This window comes from Colias eurytheme, chromosome 16, assembly GCF_061535395.1.
Source record: "Colias eurytheme isolate Ceu_HAF_F1 chromosome 16, ilColEury1 Martin Lab GWU primary, whole genome shotgun sequence".
NCBI lineage: Eukaryota > Metazoa > Arthropoda > Insecta > Lepidoptera > Pieridae > Colias > Colias eurytheme.
In genome coordinates, this window is record NC_142995.1 from 5927790 (window position 1) to 5948070 (window position 20281).

Below are 20281 nucleotides of genomic sequence, written 5' to 3' on the forward strand. Positions count from 1 at the left end.
ATACATATATCCATATTCCATACCTATGTGTTAAGTGACTTGTGAGTAATCTAATACTTCTATACTATTATATAAAGAGGAAAAGTTTGTAATTATGTATGTATGTATGGTTTTCACAAGGTTTTCACGCATAAACCTCTCAACGGATTTTGATGAAATGTGGCACAGACAATCTTTAGAGTTTAGACTTTAGACCCTATGAAAGAACATAGGCTACCTTTTATTGCGAAATATGTACCACGGGCGAAGCTGGGGCGGACCGCTAGTAGTAATATTACGGTCTATGTTGTTTGGTTTAACCCGGAACTCTCATATGTAGTGTAGGTATTTTATGTTAGGTATGATATTAAGTAGGTATTTAGCGTACGTTTTGTATGTATTTATTGTAAGGATCATTTATATTGAGGTAAAAAATAGGTACCTTAGGTACTTATATATTTTATTTCTGAGCTGAGAATTCATTTAATCTAATGATTTCAAAAAATAGGTAATAATATTGTTCGTCGTCAATTTGGTTCGATGTTATCACCACTTTAGATCAAATGGATAAGTACATATAGTACCTACAGCATTATATCTTAGAGATACTTATCAATATCATAATAATAAATTTATTAAAATTATTAGGTAGGTAAGTAGTTACATACTTCCATTCCTCAATTATTATTTTTCTAGAATCGCTTTCTAGTTTCTGGCATACAGTGCTATACTTGTCCCGGGTTTGTCAGGATAAAAAACAGCATATTAGGTAGGTATGATGAATGATGATATTGTTACTCCTGAATAGTTTTGTGTAAGTTTTTGTTAGAAAAATAACTTTCATGATTTGACCAATTGGTACTTTACCAAAGGGATACCTAACCGTTTGTAAATGTTGATAAATGATATGATTGTAGGGCCAATCCCTAGTGATTGGCCCTACAAACATACAAACTAACAAAGTTAAAAACTGTCTTTTATATTTTTTAAAACGGACGAAGGCAGGAAGTAGCTTGTTTATAAAAAGTCTTAAATAAAACTGTCGGTACTGTTAAATGAATTGACAAATTTTAATATTTTTTCCCTTAATTAATTAGTACCTACCTAACGATCAATTGAAAAATACCATCTTGAATTACCTGATTAAACATCAAAAGAGGTGTGTAAACAGCGTTGTGACGTCAACGTACAGCACATTAATATTAAAATTTTACAATTTCTGTCGTATTGGTAAAACGTGGGTGTGTTTCGTATAATGCGGCGAAGTTTAAAACACCGTCCTATCAGTAATATTAGTTTAATGAGAACCTTAACTTTGTATTTGCTCGGCTAATGCTAGTTATCATCAAGGTTTCGTGCACACCCAGCACGCTCATTTGCTACCAGTGACTGAAATCGATCGCACGTCGCAAACGATTGTATTTTCCGCGCGTTGTCACGCGAGTTGTATCTAATTATATACGGTTTTCCCTAATAAATTTAAAAAATGTATTCCATTGCCGAGGTTACCCTGGCCTTCATGGTTCTATACCTATTCTCTTTCCTTTTTGAAGTGGTTACGGGCTTAGTTTCATAAATTTTTAAATATTTAATTAACGATGTGATATCTAATAAGAAAAATACTTTAATTTAGCTTTTAAATAATTAGTCAAATATCAATGCAAAATATAATTAAGATATGAATAGGTAATTGTTTTTAGAATCTTATTATTTATAATTAAAATGCGATAAATTATATGGTACTTTCACCACAAAGACTGCGGCACTGATTAGGTGAGTTTTTTTTTTATAATAGTTCATGCTCTAGTATAAACATATGTGCTATTAAAAATAAATATAATTGGAATAAACTTAAAATATAGAGTGTACCAAAAATATAATATCAGTTAATACAAAAAATCGGTATAATCCTAAATAATAATTGGATCATTACATCCTTATCAATGTCACTGTCATTGTCAAAACCGGATAATTTGTAAACTAATAGTTGTCAAAAGTGAGGAGTTTAGATTCATCAGCTGTTTTTGTGTATTTTGTGGCCTAAATAATAAAGACGATATAGAGTGAAAATGCGGTCAAGATTAATTAGTAAATATATGAAGATTCATAAACGTTATTCATCGCATAATGTGACAAAGTGGAAAAGTGTTGTAGGGTTAGAAGTTCACGCGCAGCTTAATACAAACTCAAAATTGTTTTCTGGTGCACAAAATACATTTGGTGGAGTTGTGAATAACTGTGTGTCTTTGTTCGATGCTGCTATACCCGGAACGTTACCTGTATTGAATAGGAAATGTGTCGAGTTAGGTGTTTTAACCGCATTAGCTTTTAGTTGTAAAGTCAACGAAGTATCAAGTTTTGATAGGAAACACTATTTTTATGCTGATTTACCGTCAGGCTATCAAATTACGCAACAAAGGGCTCCTTTAGCTAATGACGGTGTTATACAATTTCAGGTATAGATTATTATGTGTTTATTAACATATTGTATTATTACAATTGTTATTATAGGAATAATATGAATGAAAAACACCTTTCTTACATTTTATCTAGCGATACGGTGTGTAGTTTTAAATTTCTTATTGACGAAAAGTTGAAAATATCATCATATCATACATACTACAAAATAATTTCTATGTTTATAGTTATTTTAATACTACAAGGAACTAATATATTATTTTAACCTTAGGTATATACTCCGGGGGTACATAAGAAGCCCTACAATAAAAGTTCAAAGATCAAACAGATACAATTAGAACAGGATAGCGGTAAATCCCTTCATGATGCAGAACTCAAGCGAAGTCTTGTGGATCTTAACAGAGCTGGAGCGCCCCTTATTGAAATAGTTTTTGAACCTGATTTAGAGGTTTGTTTATTTAATTTATTTACTTTATTAACCAAATTCAGAAAAAAAAGGAGGAGGTTCTCAATTTGACCGGTATATTTTTTATTTAGTAATTGAGTATTGATAAAGTTCAGGGTTATCCTGACATATTGTGGTATAAATACATATGGATATGTTTATTCTAGTCAGGCAACTTTCTACAGTTGTTTCTTTTCAGTTTATTTTTAAACTAAAATAGCAACTGCAATCATGAAATAAATAAAGATGAGTACATCTGTAGTCAGCTTGATAATCAAGTCTCTTTTTCTTTCAAATGAATGTACATCTGATAAATATAAGATAATTTTGAGACCAAAATATAATTATTAAACATTTTATATTTTTGTTTATAAATAAATGCGTGACTTCAACATGATTTCCAGGATGTAGAAAGTATTTTTTTCTCAACGAAAGTATATTATTCCAATATTATTTTGAAAATGGGAAATCTCAATTTTCTTTTAATATGTTATTCTGATATTATTTTCAGGATGGTGAAGAGGCAGCGGCGTTAGTAAAGGAATTAGTGTTAATAGTACAAAGGCTCGGAGCTTGTACTGGGCGCATGGAAGAGGGTGCTTTACGAGTGGATGCTAATGTCTCTATGCATAAAGAGGGAGAACCACTGTCTACTCGAACTGAGGTACATCTATACTAATATTATAAAGCTGAAGAGTTTGTTTGTTTGTTTGTTTGAACGCGCTAATCTCGGGAACTACTGGTCCGATTTGAAAAATTCTTTCGGTATTAGATAGCTCATTTATCGAGGAAGGCTATAGGCTATATACCATCACGCTACGACCAACAGGAGAGGAGCCACGGGGCTGAAACCGCGCGGAGCGGCTAGTGTTACATAAAAGTAGTATTAAGCTTCTAAAACAGATCATTTTTACTTGATTTTGATTTGATTGTGATGAGAGTTTTATCCTGAGTTCTTTTCCTAACAGTGGTAATTGAATTTCTATATTTTTTATTTTTTTAGTGTATATTTACTTTTATTATGAAAGGAAAGTTTTTGCATGTTACGTCAATAGCCGGAATCAATTTTAGAAATTGTTTATCTCCATTTATAGGCAAAGAAGTAGGAAGCCGGGGTAATTGGATAGGATCAAAAAAATTTAATGACGCAGTTTTGTTGTGTAATTAAAGGTGTTTTGTATCGGTTTTAATATATATTTTATCTTACAGAGCAATGATAAATTATAATATGACCCCAAAAATAAAGAGCAGTTTATAGGCGACATGATAAGTCTTCCTAACATAATATGACATCGAATAAAACAAACAAAATTTATTGTTACAGATTAAAAATATCGGTTCCATCCGCAGTGTCGCAAGTGCTGTTCGACACGAAATAGATCGCCAACAATCCGTACTTGAAAATGGCGGGAAAATTATAAACGAAACTAGAGCGTGGGATGCCGTTGCCAAGGTTACAGTGCCGATGCGAGACAAAGAAATTGTTCAAGATTACAGGTAAAAGCATTTTTATATTGGAACAATAGACATTTTTAAAATGATCAGATAATCTGGGACATCTATTATATTTGAATATCCAACTGTTTGGTCTACACGTTTTATACACATTAATGAAGCAAGAAACAAAAAAATACTTTGGATACCAATGATATTAAAAGTAAAAAAATGTAGACTGTGGATCATAGGTTACCTACGCAACATTGGATCTTCAAAAACGACACACTATTACGCACACACAATTAGATGTCATGATTCAACTATCGGGAGCGAAATAGATAAATAAAAAGTAAATTGTGGCTAATTAGCCACATTATATCTTTTCACTTATAATTTATTATGGAAATTCTACGTCTACAGAATTCTTTACAAAATAATTTAAAACGCGAGCTATTGTTTTTGCCGATGCGATTTTGCAAACTCACTATTTATTAATAGGTATAGACTATAGCGTGCTATAGCAATAGTTTCGTCTGTACTTATATATTTATATATACGCGCAAATGTGAATGTGTTAAACATAACTTCAGCTTAAAACCCTATAGGGGAAAATGTTATGAAATGTTATATAACATTTTACATAGGTATTCATTCAGTAAATAGGATTTAACATGTAGTTTCCTTAGAAGCGTTAAAATAGTTTACGCACGGCACGTGTCAGCCATAAGTAGCTATTTTTCTTTGTTTCGTAATATACCTTTTATAAATAAACATAAGGAAGCGTTTTTCAAGTTTCAATCCTGTTTTGATATGGTCATATAAAACTACATTGCACGACCTTGAAATTTATAGATATCTTTTCTAGTACAGCGTATTCACTAGTAATTATAATTCATTATTATTATGAGATACTCGCTCTTTTACGCTTCGATGACTATTTTTCCGGTCTACTCATAAATTGTATTATTTCAATCGACAACCAATAGTTATTTGCTAGTATTATGATAGGTATTTTTCGTCAATATTAAATTTTATGTAGGATAGGCTTTTTAACTATCCATATTTTGAAGTCAACTGTGTATTTTTCAGTAAAATATATATTTACATTGCGAACTTCATTTTGAAGAAATAGGTAGTGGATATTCATACTTACTGGATTATTTTACTTCACGATAAAAACTTATATCCTATATATTCTTTACAGATATATGCCCGAGCCCAATTTACCGCCTCTTCGTCTAAATTTAACATCGAGACACGATACACAAGATGTCATTAGTGTGCCACTCATAAGGGACAGGATACCAGAACTTCCAGAAGAAACTAGAACAAATCTTATAAATGACTTCGAGCTCCGTCCAGAAATAGCAATACAACTTGTAAACGAACCGACTCTTCTGGATTTCTTCCACGAACTGACGATTGACAAAAGAAGAAATCCAACAAAAGTCGCCAATCTTCTCTTAAATGATCTCTTGACTGTACTTAATAAACGTAAAATTAACGTAGCTGATTGTAAAGTAACGGTGAAACAGCTAGTCGAAGTAACAGATTTACTATTATCAGCAAAAATTAATCTAGATGTTTGCCGTAAAGTTTTAGATGAAATTGTAGAAAGTCCACATAAATCACCAAAATATATTGTCAAAGAAAGGGGTTGGATGTTAGTTACTGATGAAGATGAAATAACTGATAAATGTCTAAAAGTAATTGAAAATAATCCTAAATTGGTGAAACAATATAGAGATGGAAAAGTGAAGGTGTTAAAAGCTTTATTAGGTATATTAGTTAAAACATCGGATAGTAAACTTGATATGTCCTTAGCGTCTAAGAGAATGGAGGAATTGTTGAAAAAATAAAGATATATTTAAATTGCACTTTGTTTTATTTTCGTAACGTAGTAATTAAACAGTATATTATGCCCGACCTTGATGAAAAAGAGTTGCAGTCTGTATCATTAGCAGACGCATTCAGTATTGCACAATTAATTTCTACACATTGGTATGTGAAACTTGAATTTTTAAGGAACGGTTAATGATATCTGATGAAGATTCGAGAGCGATCGCCTATAACAGAATCTCTGCTTATGATATAATTAATAATGTTCTAGAATGTAGATATTGTATGTACTTAAAAGACTAATTATTATCGTGTGTAAGAGTTTTCTCAATTATACTTTTTGTAATCTCTATATTGGTATATTTGTTACCTCCGAGGCATGAGGCTGGCTATAATATGTTAAAATATATCTTACTCCAGTAAATTAAAACTGTTGCCTCATAGCCTGTAGATCACATTACAAGTTACTAAAGTAACGTATCGTCACAGAATAACGCTACGTTATAAAGGTTCTACATTTTGATCTAATTCAATTTAAATATTACCTATTCTTGTACTGATTTATACGTATAAATGTTTTAGTTACTATACATTTTTAGGCAACTAGGCAATAGGTATTAGGTTAGGTACACCTATTACATACCGACCCGACGACCTAAGGGCAAATGACCGGGTTCTGTGGCGTGCCAAAGGACTAAGGAGAGGCCTATGTCCAGCAGAGCATAGCTATAAAGGCTGATGATGATGATGCCTTCATTAAATTTTCTTAACCTTTTCTTTTATTGTCCCTACGAAATGTGTTGACTGATCTATTATGATTTCTATTTACAAGTTATTAAAATACTTTACTCAAAATCATTAATTAATATCGTTAAAGATTATTTTGGGTTGTTTGTATGTATACAAATTAGGCAGTGTTTACAAATAGAGTGAGTGGGATGTCGAGAATGCAGTTGAATGGTTAATATTTTGTATTTACCGGCGTACTTGGTATGCTTATGTTCGAAGGCTGATTGTTTAAGAGACTACGCGCCCCGAATAATTGAAGTATCAGGGATCGTAAACCATTTTTCACTTTCATTTACAAACATGTTTAAATGGTTCAAAATAGTAGTTATACCTATCACATATTGCGACGTTTATTTTAGAAAATTAAAATAATTATCAGTGACGTGACTTTTTAAATATTATTTAATAAATGAAATAGGTTTGTGTGTTCTTGAATATACCTATTGACCTATTGTGTATTTGTAAGAAAAGGTAATATTATTAACTTAAATAATAACATTATATTTTTCTTATATTACCAACAAGTAGATATCACAAGCAGAGATATCTATATATACGTACTAATTTTATAAAGCTGAAGAGTTTGTTTGTAATGGTAGCAATGAGGCACAGCTAGTTGCTAATAACACTGAAAATGGTTGCTGATACCTGCCAACCCTCAACATACGTTACTGAAGGCAATGTGTCAACAATACATCTTTATTCACGTGTGATTACATCAACTTAATCGTGGTCCTCATTACTACTTTTGATTTACCCTAGGGCGCTAGTTGCTAACATAATGTGGACCAAAATTATTCCCGTTCTAACAGTTTTATTTCCAATTATTAGATGTGAATTAACCGCTCCCGGAATAGATAGAACTGTAAGCCATGGTGTTAAAAGTGTTGGATTTAATATAGTATACGGTGATGAAGATATGCAAGTAATTAACGAAGTTGTTAGCAATGAAGAGAAGATAGATGCTTTGAAAAGCAAAATTAATTTAAATGAAGCTTTGCCTCCGCTACCATATGAAGATGTAAAATGTTTGATGTCTGTTGATCGATATTGTTCAAAATCTATGCGTGCTATAAAGAGTAAGTAGACTTTTAACCAAGTTAAAGATTAACTTTAATTAATTTTAATTTCTAAATCTCAGTAGTTAGGTAAGTATATTTAAATTGCCAATGAAAAATGATTTTTTCCATATTTTTTATCAACAAGGTTTAAAAAACCCTGATAAGTAGATGATTGATTTAATACTTTTAAATGTTATTACAGACGTTTTAATAGATGCATTAAAAGATGACTGCGCTAAATGTTCGACTGATGAAAAACAAAGCGCGGGAAAAATTGTCGCGTCCATGATGGCGCACGATCCTGTTGCGTGGAAGTTGTTTCTCACCAGGTACGACAGCCTCCACAAAATCCAAAGGATTGTTGGATAAATATGTAAGGTTCGCTTATATTTTTATAGAGCTCTTTTAATCAGTATAGGTAATAATCGAATAACGTAAACTTAGAGTGAGTTTTATGTTCATGACCATGTTCATGACTAAAATTAATTAATATCACAATACAAATTCATCAAATATACCAAATTTAAACCATTCTATGTAATATTTATTTTGTGTACATATTATAATTTTCAAATTGAGAAACGCTTCTTTACTGTCATTTTTGTAAAGGCGAAATTTTCCACGCAGATATTAATGAGGTATTATCACATTATTATGATGTAAATAATCCCCCAATTCCCTTTAGGGTAATTTTCTCTAAGGTAATTTCCTATTATTAATTACAGGACAGCATTAATTATTTTACCAAAAAAGGAGCCGCCTAAAGAAGAAAAACATAAATACAAAATTATAGGATCACCAGAATACATAGAAAATAAGAGAAATCGATATACAATGCCTGGTGTGAAAGTAAGAGTAAAAAGATATGCTGTTGAGAAAATAAATTAAATCTGACTAACTAAATAACTTGCCAGTGTTAATATGATGAATATTTTAAGTTTCTATTTAATTATAGGGTACTTTTAAAAGCTCCTCGAATAATAGATACTTTTTTGAGATTAAGTAATAATAACAATGTTTTTAAAGCTGTACAGTAGTATAAGTTAAAAGTTGAATTTTTGGCGGATTTTAAATCGTGGCGGGATAATTTATACCTAATATAGGTATTAAAATGCGTTAAAACGTTTCATTTCTTTTTAATAAATGTTTCTTTTTAGCAAATAGTTAGATACTAGTTAAAGTGCTGTAAATGTACTAGGCTATATTATTAATCACCCAGAAAAGGTCTAACGGGTAGAACAACTTCAAAGCTAGATTAAGAATTCGAAAAATAAAGTCTGAACTAAAATGAAATGTGTATTATTTGAACTTTAAGAAAAACTGTAAATGCATTGCTATACCCAAATTTTATTAGCGACTTTCGTAATGCGATTTACATCGAGACATGCCTGTTTTTGAAGTTCATCATCTATATTAGTATGAAACTGTGGAGTTCACCAGGTTTTTACGAGTTATGTACTGCAAACGGTAACTACCATCTGGATTGAACCTGAAAAAAAAAAAACTTTTCTTTATCAGTGAAATAACTACATAATGTTTTTTATTGCTCCTACTCGAAAACACAAGCAAAACGTGAATCAGTAAAAGTGTTATGATATTTTTGTAAGGCTTATAGAAATTTAGAACTATTTTACTTTTCCTCTAGCTTCTTCCAGTCTTCGGGTCTGTTATCTATGATGAACTGCATTACTTTATCTGCACCCTCTCTTTGACGCTCAGTACATTTCTTGCAATCATTTTGAATCGCATCTGGCAGGTTACCTAAAATTATTTATGTTTTATGATTTAGTCCTAATTAATTGATCAACGAAGCAGAAGTTAGATCAAAAGGAAAACAAATCTCCTAATATTTGCTACGGTAAAGACTGTATAATATAGTTTGCGCTATGCATTTATTTGAAGGATTCCATTTATTTATTAAATCATTTGACTGTTCTCCATGTGAAGATTTATAGATGCAACATATCAAAGCAAAGCATGTTAATAGTAAGACATAGGTGAAACTTAATCATATTTTGATTATTATATTTATTGTAAATTGTATACGCCACCGGCAAGGCGCGTCTTTTTATACCACATGTTACCTCTCTTTTTGGGCGCCTTTTAGACTTTAGCAGTATTAATAGTAAATATAATCATCTTAAAATAATGATAATTACGTCTCAATTCCTTGCCGTCGGGAGTACATGGTCCCTGGTCCAATAAACAGTTCACATAGCCATCCAGTAATCTCTCACTGGATAAAACCTCATCTAAGTTGACATTATCGTATTTTGTAGTATATGTTGAATTTTCGCAATAACATTGAGCATACAGGAGGAAAAATAGTGTTATTATATGTTTAGTCATAATATCTGTAAACGAAATAAAATTATACAGTAATTAATTATTAGTGAATTATAAAATTATTAAAAAATAACCACAATATTAACTTAAAAACATACCTACTACTTAGTATTTTTTTTTTAATTTTTAAATGAATGCAAATTTTATACCTCAACACGAATTTCAAAAACAAAAAATACAAACGTCTGTAACAGCATAAATAAAATGTACTTTGTTTATTTTTTTGTAATAAATTAGCTATATTATTTATTATCTGTGAAAATTAGTAAAATTGTACGTACCCTGTTTTGTTCTGGATACTGGCTGAATAATATTTTTTTCACGTTTAGTTCCCTATTTATAAATAAATTTGAAATAGAAGTATACATGTTTACAGAAATGGATTTATAGTATTTTTATACGGATAAAAAAGTTACATGGGCTAAAATACTTACATATCCATAAAGATTATCTCCATAGTATATTATTGAAACCCCTGTAGATGAAAATGGGCGGTGGACTCGCTTACGATCAGGCACTCTACTAGCCCGTTTGCCCACTCTATTATTATATATTAAAAAAAAAAAAAATACTCGTCTCACTGTTTCCATTCTTTCATTAATTTTAGGTGTTCATTCATTTTCAATTGGTTTCATTTTTATAATTTTTTGAGAAAATGGAGTTATTATCTAACCATAGTTAGTCGCGGTAAACTGTAAACCCGTAAATAAAGGTGGGATATGAACTAACTAAAGTCATTAAAATTGATTAAGTCCAACTCTATATAAATTTATTAAAACATAATATTATGTACTTATGCATTTCCATTTCTTTTTAATTCTCTTTTATTGTTAACTAGCGGTCCGCCCCGGCTTCGCCCGTGGTACATGTTTACGTTTTCTCTACATAAGAACCATCATCGTACTTCAAGGAATATAATAAAAAAAGAATTATCGAAATCGGTTCAGCCGTTCTCGAGTTATGCGCTTACCAACACATTTTGCGATTCATTTTTATATATAAGATAAATATTTATAGATATAATTATACCTATGCATATGAGTTTATATAAAAATATTTTCGATTCCATTTTTTCAATAACTGTACAAGAAAAATTACTCAAATTATCTTTCAAATAAGATTATTGTAGTTGTTTACTATAATAAGCATGTGACTATTTTATGGCATGCGATATATTTATTGTCATGATTAAAGTTTAGCATTAGCTTTTACAGAACGTAGAGCGCATCCATACCTACGCATTCGCATTCTACATTCTGTAAATATGAAATGTAAGAATACAATATGAGTAAAGGTATATGAATTTCACTCAAACTTATATAATATGTTCCTATGTGATCTTATTTCTCTCAGTGTGCACTGTGCATGTACCATGATATTTAAAACGGGCAATTGCCCAACTCGTGCAGGAGAGTGAGCGAGATATTATCTGTTGTAGTATTGTTGTAGCATAGTGGAAAAGCGCAGCCTAAATATAATAATTTTGTTACTAGTTTTTGTAATGCACTATATACCTACGTTCTGTATTGTATTTGTAGGTATTAATACAACGGCTACAATATTTTCTTGTCTCCTCAAAAATCAAACATGTTGGACTGAGCTCGACTCCACCATAGCTGGCTAATAAAATCGTTTGTGAGCTTAATAAAAGTATTCAGTCGTTATGTGTGTTATAATTATAATTATCTATATATAACAAAGGTGATATCACTTTTGTTCCGATAAAATACGGAAATTTCCACATTTAAGTCCATTTAACAAATCTTGCCTTTACCCTTGACTCTAGATTATAACCTTTTGGAAGATTGATGTGACTGATGAATTAACTTGGCTACCGTAATTATTTTGTATGTCATTGACCTTAAACAGGTTTTGTTATTATCTTAATATATTACATAAATCTCGTGTCACAATGTTTGTCCTCAATGGACTCCTAAACCACTTAACCGATTATAATAAAATTCGCACGATCCAACTTGAGAGATAGGATAGTTTAAATATGAAAAAACGTAAATATGTAAGTACCACGGGCGAAGCCGGGGCGGACCGCTAGTATTTATGTAAAGAAATTGAGCTGATTGTAAAATTTGTCAGAAATTTACTGACGCAACTTATAATAATTCCGTATTATTAGACTTATACATACAAGACATACATACATACGAGACATAACGAATAACATTAAATTTAAATCTACACATAGGTTTATTTTATTTATGTCGTGTATTCAATAGCCAGATGAATAGCACTGCTAAATTAATTCACACTACCCTGTGAAAACCCATTTACTAAGTTAATTTTGTGATTAAAGAATCAACGTTTACTATAAATGTAGAAAACAAAAGACAGTCAGAGTCGCTAGCAAAATATAAATAGTCTATTTAACTTCAAATTTATGGTGAAGATTTGCGTGTTATGATAATTTATCAACTGATCTCGGCTATTTTTTCCAACTTTACTGTCTTGAGTCTTTGAGATGAATCCTAGCGTGATGTCGGAGAAAAAGTCAACATGGAAATATTTGTACTTCGTACATATTTGCAGTATAGATTTACTTAGCTATAGTCGTGTCATACCCGTTCTACGAATTACATTCAATTGAAGGAAAATAACACGAGATGAATATGAAGTATGATTTCTATAGGTACTCCGTACTTGTTTGTTTATCGTTTACAATACGATTCTTGTACCTACTATTTTGTTTGATTCTTATTATAAGCGTATAAGTACGAAAATAGTATATTTTTGTAACTTTATAATAACAACGTTTGAATGCATTTCCTTAAATCTATGATTCCATTAACTCTTACCTTGCAATATTACGTCAAAGGTCGACGTTGTATTTTATTAGTTTACACGGATAGCCTTAACTTAATATATTTTTAGCCCATTTAAATGTTGTTTATGTTCTCCAGAGTTAACAGGTAATATAATAAACACAATTCTAACTAGGAGATTTTCCAGTCTTAAGTAGAACCAATACAAGATTCTTAAAATTGGCATGTCAATTTAATTATTGATACCATATTATCATTTCACAGAAATTATGTTAATGTTCTTGATCCTGCGCCCGGTTTCTCACCTTGAATATAACCAGGTGTATTTATTATTTTGAATATCACTTACTTTGATAATATTCAAGATTTTATTTTTAAATTATGGTATAATAGGAGCAGAATACATTTAAAGATTCTATGTTTAGCTAAAATATATAATTCATGTTAACAGTTTTGATCTTTAATCCATACTGATATTATAAATGCGAAAGTAACTCTGTCTGTCTGTCTGTTACTCAATCACGTCTAAACTACTGAACTAATTTGCATGAAATTTGGTATGGAGATATTTTGATACCCGAGAAAGGACATAGGCTACCCTTTGTTGCGAAATATGTACCACGGGCGAAGCTGGGGCGGACCACTAGTTTTATATAAAGCTTTACTCAATTCAAAACTATTTTTGGACATCAAAATCTATATCCATAAACGGTTTTAATATCGAAAATGGATATATGCGTTATAAGATCGTTTAAAGGTTATTTACTATGTATATTAAAAAGTAGACATTTTTTAAATCGCTGATTGGCTCAATAAGTATTATTGCAATTTATAGTGATATACATATTATATACTAATGTATCTATTGGGTCAGGTGTGACGCACAATAGTGTATATGATGACGGATCAACAAACTTTTTTAAAGCTTTTAATATTCCCACCAACCAGTTCTAAGGCGCTTTGGCTTTGTGAAGCTTAAAAACAGATGTATAACAGCCAAATTTAATTAGCACTTTGTGACGAAATATTCCCCGAACGCTATGAGTAGATAAAAAACGAGTTTACATTGACGAAAAGATCTTGATTTTTTTATCATATAAAAACTAGACGTGACATGTAGCCTCCCAATTTCGTGGTCATCTGTGCTCGTCAAGTCGTGTGTGTAAAAAAATATTTGAGGTATTCTTTTTTTGAATTTTTTGTAGAACATAATATTTCGCTGTTGAATTGTTCTACGCAAAGCTTTGTGTTCTTTGTCATTACTCTTAGCTTTTTACATCTTAGATTATTAAAAGTAATCCACATATTTTATTTAGTTTCATAGCAAAAGAATAGCACCGATAAAAAAAAGCTTTGTTTGAAAGTTATACGAAACTGTTGATACGCGCATTGCTGTTTACTATAAATAATTTTTAATGTTATTCTTTTAGAATGAAGGGTGCAGTATTATGTGTTTTGGGGCTGATAGCTGTCGCTGCAGCTCTGCCACAATTACAATACACGGATCGTTTTGATAACATCAATATTGAAGAAATCCTTGGCAACCCTCGGCTCTTGAAAGCATACATAAACTGTGTATTGGACAAGGGAAAATGTACCAACGAAGGCAGGGAGTTGAAATGTGAGTATTTTATTTATGTTACTAATATGTATTAAGTTAATTTTGTTTTCCGAGGCAGATAAAGGGTTAAGTTCACTAATTCTTTATAAAACAACTAGAGGTCCGCCCCGGCTTCGCTCGTGGTACATATTTCGCAATAAAAGGTAGCCTATGTCCTTTCTCGGGTATCAAAATATCTCCATACCAAATTTCATGCAAATTGCTTCAGTAGTTAAGGCGTGATTGAGTAACAGACAGACAGACAGAGATACTTTCGCATTTATAACATTAGTATGGATTTGGCCTATTGTATATCTTATAAATAATACAATTGTGTGGATATAAAATATATTATGTAGATTATACCTATTGTGCTGTTTTTATCTCGTGGTTGACTTGGTTTTATTTTTATTTGTAATTGAGCTTATAGCCCTGACTGACTACTGAGGCTATTTTGTGGTTTATAACAGAATAAATTAAATCTGCGGTTGTTTTTATTTTGTATGTAAAGCAAATGCAAATATTGAGTGTAATTAACAATGTTGTTATAACAAATAGGTAAGTATTATAGTGAAAAATAAATCCCCTGTATGGCCGTTAATCTATCTCTTTATATATAAAAATGAATCGCAAAATGTGTTGGTAAGCGCTTAACTCGAGAACGGCTGAACCGATTTCGATAATTCTTTTTTTATTGTATTCCTTGAAGTACGAGGATGGTTCTTATGTAGAGAACGTAAATATGTATCACGGGCGAAGCCGGGGCGGACCTCTAGTACGTATATAAAAATAGAAGTAAATAACGTTAACGATGTCATGTTCTTCTTAAAAGTACGCAGGTTATAAAACTTAGGTATATTATTTTGTCTTACACTTTTAATTGTTATGATTCTAATTTCTTTTTTATTTGATTACCACTAAGTCGAGACTCCGTCTATAAAATATAGCAGCTGAATACCATACTGTACTATGCTTTTAAGCTTCACTGTGTAATTATGATTTTTTTTACAGCACACATTCGTGAAGCTTTAGAGAACCATTGCGCTAAATGCACTGAAACCCAACGCAAGGGAACACGTACTGTTATTGGACATCTCATCAACCAGGACCCAACATCTTGGAACCAATTAGTGGACAAATATGATCCTACTAGGAGATATGTCGTCAAATACGAAAACGAATTGAGGAAAATCGCCGCCTAATTTTTTTTATTTTTTTTTATTGTACAATAGGGGAGCGCTTGGCCACATCTCGCCTGATAGTAAGCTGAGTTGTAGCCTAAGATGAAGCGCGCTTCCCTAGAATGTACCTGTTCACTCTCCTCTTGAAGACCTCAAAATAATTGTACTCATTGGGGAACACAGATTCAGGAATGAATTTTATTAAAAAGAAATAGACATGAGACTGCATGGATTGGAGTGAAAAGTTTAATGTATTTATTATGTATGTGTAGGTACATTACATGTATTTGCAAATTCGTAATTTTTAAGTCTTAAGTATAGGTATTATTTAAATAAATATTATTTCTCGTTTTTATTTCGTTTTCATTTGACTTCTCATGCGGGTTAAGGTCGAATTGGAATTATGATGGTTGCCAGGCGAAAATATGAATATTATGTTTATTATAATAATATAAAGATAAAAAATCTTAAATACTCTCAAATAAGATGAACTCATAAAATGACTGTATTGCCACCGATCCTTTTTATATGTATGAAGTTTGAATTAAGTAAAGTAGGTACGTCCGTTTAAAAGTGAGGTCAAAAATCGAGTTTTAAAACTTTGATTGACTAATTATAATAATTGGAGAAAAATATTCATTTCTGCACCGCATACTCCCTGAATATTCATATAAAATTAGGTTGATAAAATACAAAATAAATAATTCTGCGTTCTAAGTGAATGAACTCTATATTATTGCTTATGCATAAAACCACCATAAAACCAACTAGTAAAAATTGTGAATCGTTGTTTTTTGATATGGTGAAGGAAAATAAGACACACACATAATATTTTTATACATACAATATTATAATGGTCAGAAGAAAGTACGTAGCTATACAGGGTGTCCCACTGTTGGTATACTAAGCTCAAAGGAGGTTATAGTTTTGCATACGCTGAGTACGTAAAAAATACTTAAAAAATTCCAGACGCATTTTTTTTTCGAATAGATGAAATCTTAAAACTCTATGTGTACACCCCTAACAAGCAACCCGCCCAACTTTGCCACCAGCACGTGGGCTATCGTTTAAGATTATGTTTTCATAGACAAAATGCTCACATTAGAGAAGCGTTATATGCCGGCTGCGCGAAGCCAGAGAAGAAAACATGGATTTTCAGGAAAAATTTAGCAAAAAATTTTTGACGTAATTTTGTTGTTTAAGTATTTTTTTCATGATCAGTGTATGCAAACCTATAAGTCCCTTCGCGCTTAGTATACCAATAGTGTGACACCCTGTATAATTAATATTGGCACGAAGGTCTACACGAATAAAATGAATAATGGATAGGTATATATTACTCTTGAATAAAAACGAAATGTACTGACAAAAACACAGCTAATTATACTTATACATATTTATCTTTTTCCCTGAGTTTTAAGTCTTGTTTATTATTTGCACATAGACATTATAATTATAATTAATAATATATAAGTTAAGATGCAAATAAATTCACTCAGTTTTAAAAATTGATAATTGATTCATTGTATTTTTATCTAATTAGTAAATGTCCTCATATTTTATTTATAAGCTTTTAAATCAAAATAAAGGACAACATACTCATGTATGCCCAATGTGATGTTCGCTCGTTTAATTCCTTTCTTACCACAATACTGGAGTAGCACTGATAATATAAAGGCCCATTTACAAGACGCAAATTTCTTGCCTGTTGCATAAAATTTTCATGGTGTTTTCATTCCACCTTTTTACTTACATCTGCATGTTCTACTTACAATTATTGAAAGCCAATTATTGCGCGTAAAGTTGCATTCAATTATTGAATGTAGGTATCTACAAGAAGATGGCATCGTGTAAATAGGGCTTAATACTGTGGTAACTAATTGTTATCATTTGTGAGTTGTGACAGTGAAATGTATGAAAATGCAATGCTACAGGTATTAAAACCGTGTATATGTTAAGTACATGTTAACACATTTAAAAGAAAATAAAAACTTTTAGCTTGTTTTACAATAGGTAATATCCACTGTATGATTTTACTACCTACCTAAAAGTGTTTTGTACATTGTATAGATCTCCGGTGAAATAGAAAAAGTCATCCATTTCTTCATCGTGATTTTTGCCAAATAAATAATACTATGTTTTAAGGATGTGTAATACATGGAAATAGATAGCTTGATTGGGGCGATTTGATCTATACTTAAACGTAATATTTTAAAGAGCGATTTCCATTTAGTTTACATACTACACTCTTCATACCTATAATTAATAAATAATACGTTAAAACATTCATAAATGGATTTCTCGTTAAATGAATAACAGGAATAATAATTATGCCTGAACTCAGATCAAGGCGTGTATTTTTTATTATTTTCATAATTGCTGTTGCTCTAAAGATTTATGTCGGAATAGCTAATAAAGAATGACGTAAATTTTAATATGAAACGAATAAGTGTTAGTAACCTAATGTTTTTCATACATTTCATAGTCGTCAATAATACTTGGAAACAAAATGCGTCAGTAACATTATTTAAAATTAACATTACTTAGCACGCGCATTATTATTTTATACAGAGATTGTATCGTGAATTTATTGGCATAATATATAATTGAAAATAATTATAATATAGGTATACTATAGGTCTTTTGATTAAATTATATTTACTGAGTAGAATTTTCCAATGTAAAATGTTTTTTGGTAATTAAATGTAATTAACAATTTGTTAATTTAACTTCATCCAATTAAAAGAAAAATATTTATTATTTTTCTTTCGTTATTTATCTTTTCATTATCTCACCTTCGTAGATACAGACTTAATTTTTAATTTAAAATAGTTTAGATACTGCAAAAATCTTATTGTTTAAATGTTGAATAAATTGAACGAAAATTATCCCAAAATTTAATACTTATTATTAATAAATGATCCAATTAAATTCTCTGACAAATTGCATAGATACTAAACTCTAAATTATTAATTAATATACCTACCAAAAAGATTTAAGGGTTAGAGAGTGTAAAAGTTTTTCTGCAGTGGATTTTTATATCCGATCTATTTAAGGATCTCTTTATCCATAGACAGGCTCTTTTGCGTCAAACGAGTCCCGGTTTGGGTAAATCCGAGAACTGAATGACGCTGTTTTGATGTTTGTCAAGTAATAAACAATCAACAACCTGATGAAAAACCGGTATTGAGTCTGTAAAAGTTCCACAATATGACGTTAAAATTTAGTTTAATACGAGGCAATAATTATTATCTAAAATTATAGATTTGTATTTTTAAACCCGAACATTTATTTATTCAATTTTGAACCTACAAACTATGTACATACCACATGACTTACCACCGGTTCCGAAAGGAAATTACTAGAGAGAAGAACCGGCAAGAAAGTGTGTGAATGATTTTTTTTTAATTAAAGTAAATAATGCCAGAGAATTTCCCTGTCGAGTTTCAATTCCCAATGCTGGGCAAAGGCTACCCAAAGCGCTCCCATGAATCGAGAACTAGTTGTTAATCTTAACAACAAACGTGAGAACAGCCCATTGAATTTTTTATTAAAATTATGACTAATTAACATTTATGTATTAAAAACAAAAAATATAGCGTTGGCATGATAAATACGGCAAATACATACACAATCCTTAATTTAAAAAAAATGTCCTCAAAACTATGTACACACACATAAATTTAATAAAAGTTAAGTCGATTCCTACAAAAGCGCAAATTTAGACAATGCTTACCAAGCTTTTTATACCTACCTAGTTGCTTTCAACTTCACTACATAGTATAAATATAAAACAAAGTCGCTTTCTCTGTCCCTATGTTCCTTTGTATGCTTAAATCTTTAAAACTACGCAACGGATTTTGATGCGGTTTTTTTAATAGATAGAGTGATTCAAGAGAAAGGTTTTAGTATATAATTTATTAGGTTTTAGACAAAGTGGGCAAAGCCGCGGGCGGTAAGCTAGTAATGAATATATTAAGACTATTATCAGATAAAAAAATTAAAAGAAAAAGTCGGTCTAGCTAAATAAATTCTGCTTTTGGTTCAGAAAATTGAATTTCAGTATTGAAGTATAATAGGAAGTAGGTATATTTTTTGTTTTAGGTAAGTGTTACTTACTTAACGTTTGAATAAAAAAAGCAGTAAGTAAGACAAGAATTGCATTTATTGACACTTTTAAGTTTAACTAAATTACCTTCAATTAATCTTACCATAAATAACTAAAAAAAAATTACCTACTATTCGATTTGGCATAAACAAAATTCATATTGATACCTATACAGGTGTAACATCCATTTGATTTTATGTCATATAATAATCTAAATCATAAGCAAAAGCTAATCTGAGAAATAAATCACGAAATTTGAGTAACAAAAACTAACTAACTATTTGTCAAAGCCTTAACCCTA

General features: G+C 30.7%; 4 protein-coding genes across 4 annotated transcripts; 3 read left to right on the forward strand and 1 right to left on the reverse strand.

The window, feature by feature from the left end:
* Positions 1-1863: 1863 nt before the first annotated feature.
* Positions 1864-6154, forward strand: GatB (glutamyl-tRNA(Gln) amidotransferase subunit B, mitochondrial). Its single transcript, XM_090110902.1, has 5 exons — positions 1864-2435; positions 2669-2845; positions 3354-3506; positions 4167-4339; positions 5484-6154. The coding sequence occupies exons 1-5, from the start codon at positions 2049-2051 to the stop codon at positions 6136-6138; spliced, it is 1545 nt and encodes a 514-aa protein (XP_089967028.1). The 5' UTR covers positions 1864-2048; the 3' UTR covers positions 6139-6154.
* A 1475-nt stretch (positions 6155-7629) lies between these two features.
* Positions 7630-9307, forward strand: LOC149901809 (uncharacterized). Its single transcript, XM_090110587.1, has 3 exons — positions 7630-7986; positions 8171-8297; positions 8694-9307. The coding sequence occupies exons 1-3, from the start codon at positions 7689-7691 to the stop codon at positions 8854-8856; spliced, it is 588 nt and encodes a 195-aa protein (XP_089966713.1). The 5' UTR covers positions 7630-7688; the 3' UTR covers positions 8857-9307.
* Positions 9308-9314: 7 nt separating this feature from the next.
* On the reverse strand, positions 9315-10317 carry LOC149901810 (ejaculatory bulb-specific protein 3-like). The gene is made up of 3 exons (XM_090110588.1): positions 10128-10317; positions 9603-9729; positions 9315-9457 (listed from the first exon to the last, which is right to left on the reverse strand). Exons 1-3 carry the CDS (start codon positions 10315-10317, stop codon positions 9382-9384), a joined length of 393 nt encoding a protein of 130 aa, XP_089966714.1. The 3' UTR covers positions 9315-9381.
* Positions 10318-14186: 3869 nt separating this feature from the next.
* Positions 14187-16223, forward strand: LOC149901811 (allergen Tha p 1-like). The gene is made up of 3 exons (XM_090111225.1): positions 14187-14270; positions 14522-14712; positions 15703-16223. Exons 2-3 carry the CDS (start codon positions 14523-14525, stop codon positions 15891-15893), a joined length of 381 nt encoding a protein of 126 aa, XP_089967351.1. The 5' UTR covers positions 14187-14270; position 14522; the 3' UTR covers positions 15894-16223.
* The last annotated feature ends 4058 nt before the right edge of the window (positions 16224-20281 follow it).

Bases quoted from the DNA above. Each gene is read 5' to 3' on its own strand.
- LOC149901810 (XM_090110588.1), bottom strand. From the start codon at position 10,317: ATGACTAAACATATAATAACACTATTTTTCCTCCTGTATGCTCAATGT. The intron at 9,730-10,127 runs GTAATTATCATT...AAATAATTTTAG, and splicing joins CGACGGCAAGGAATTGAGAC to GTAACCTGCCAGATGCGATT. The intron at 9,458-9,602 runs GTAAAATAGTTC...TTTTTTTTTCAG, and splicing joins TGGAAGAAGCTAGAGGAAAA to GTTCAATCCAGATGGTAGTT.
- LOC149901809 (XM_090110587.1), top strand. From the start codon at position 7,689: ATGTGGACCAAAATTATTCCCGTTCTAACAGTTTTATTTCCAATTATT. The intron at 7,987-8,170 runs GTAAGTAGACTT...ATGTTATTACAG, and splicing joins ATCTATGCGTGCTATAAAGA to ACGTTTTAATAGATGCATTA. The intron at 8,298-8,693 runs GTACGACAGCCT...TATTAATTACAG, and splicing joins TGGAAGTTGTTTCTCACCAG to GACAGCATTAATTATTTTAC.
- GatB (XM_090110902.1), top strand. From the start codon at position 2,049: ATGCGGTCAAGATTAATTAGTAAATATATGAAGATTCATAAACGTTAT. The intron at 2,436-2,668 runs GTATAGATTATT...TTTTAACCTTAG, and splicing joins ACGGTGTTATACAATTTCAG to GTATATACTCCGGGGGTACA. The intron at 2,846-3,353 runs GTTTGTTTATTT...TATTATTTTCAG, and splicing joins TTTTTGAACCTGATTTAGAG to GATGGTGAAGAGGCAGCGGC.
- LOC149901811 (XM_090111225.1), top strand. From the start codon at position 14,523: ATGAAGGGTGCAGTATTATGTGTTTTGGGGCTGATAGCTGTCGCTGCA. The intron at 14,713-15,702 runs GTGAGTATTTTA...TTTTTTTTACAG, and splicing joins CGAAGGCAGGGAGTTGAAAT to CACACATTCGTGAAGCTTTA.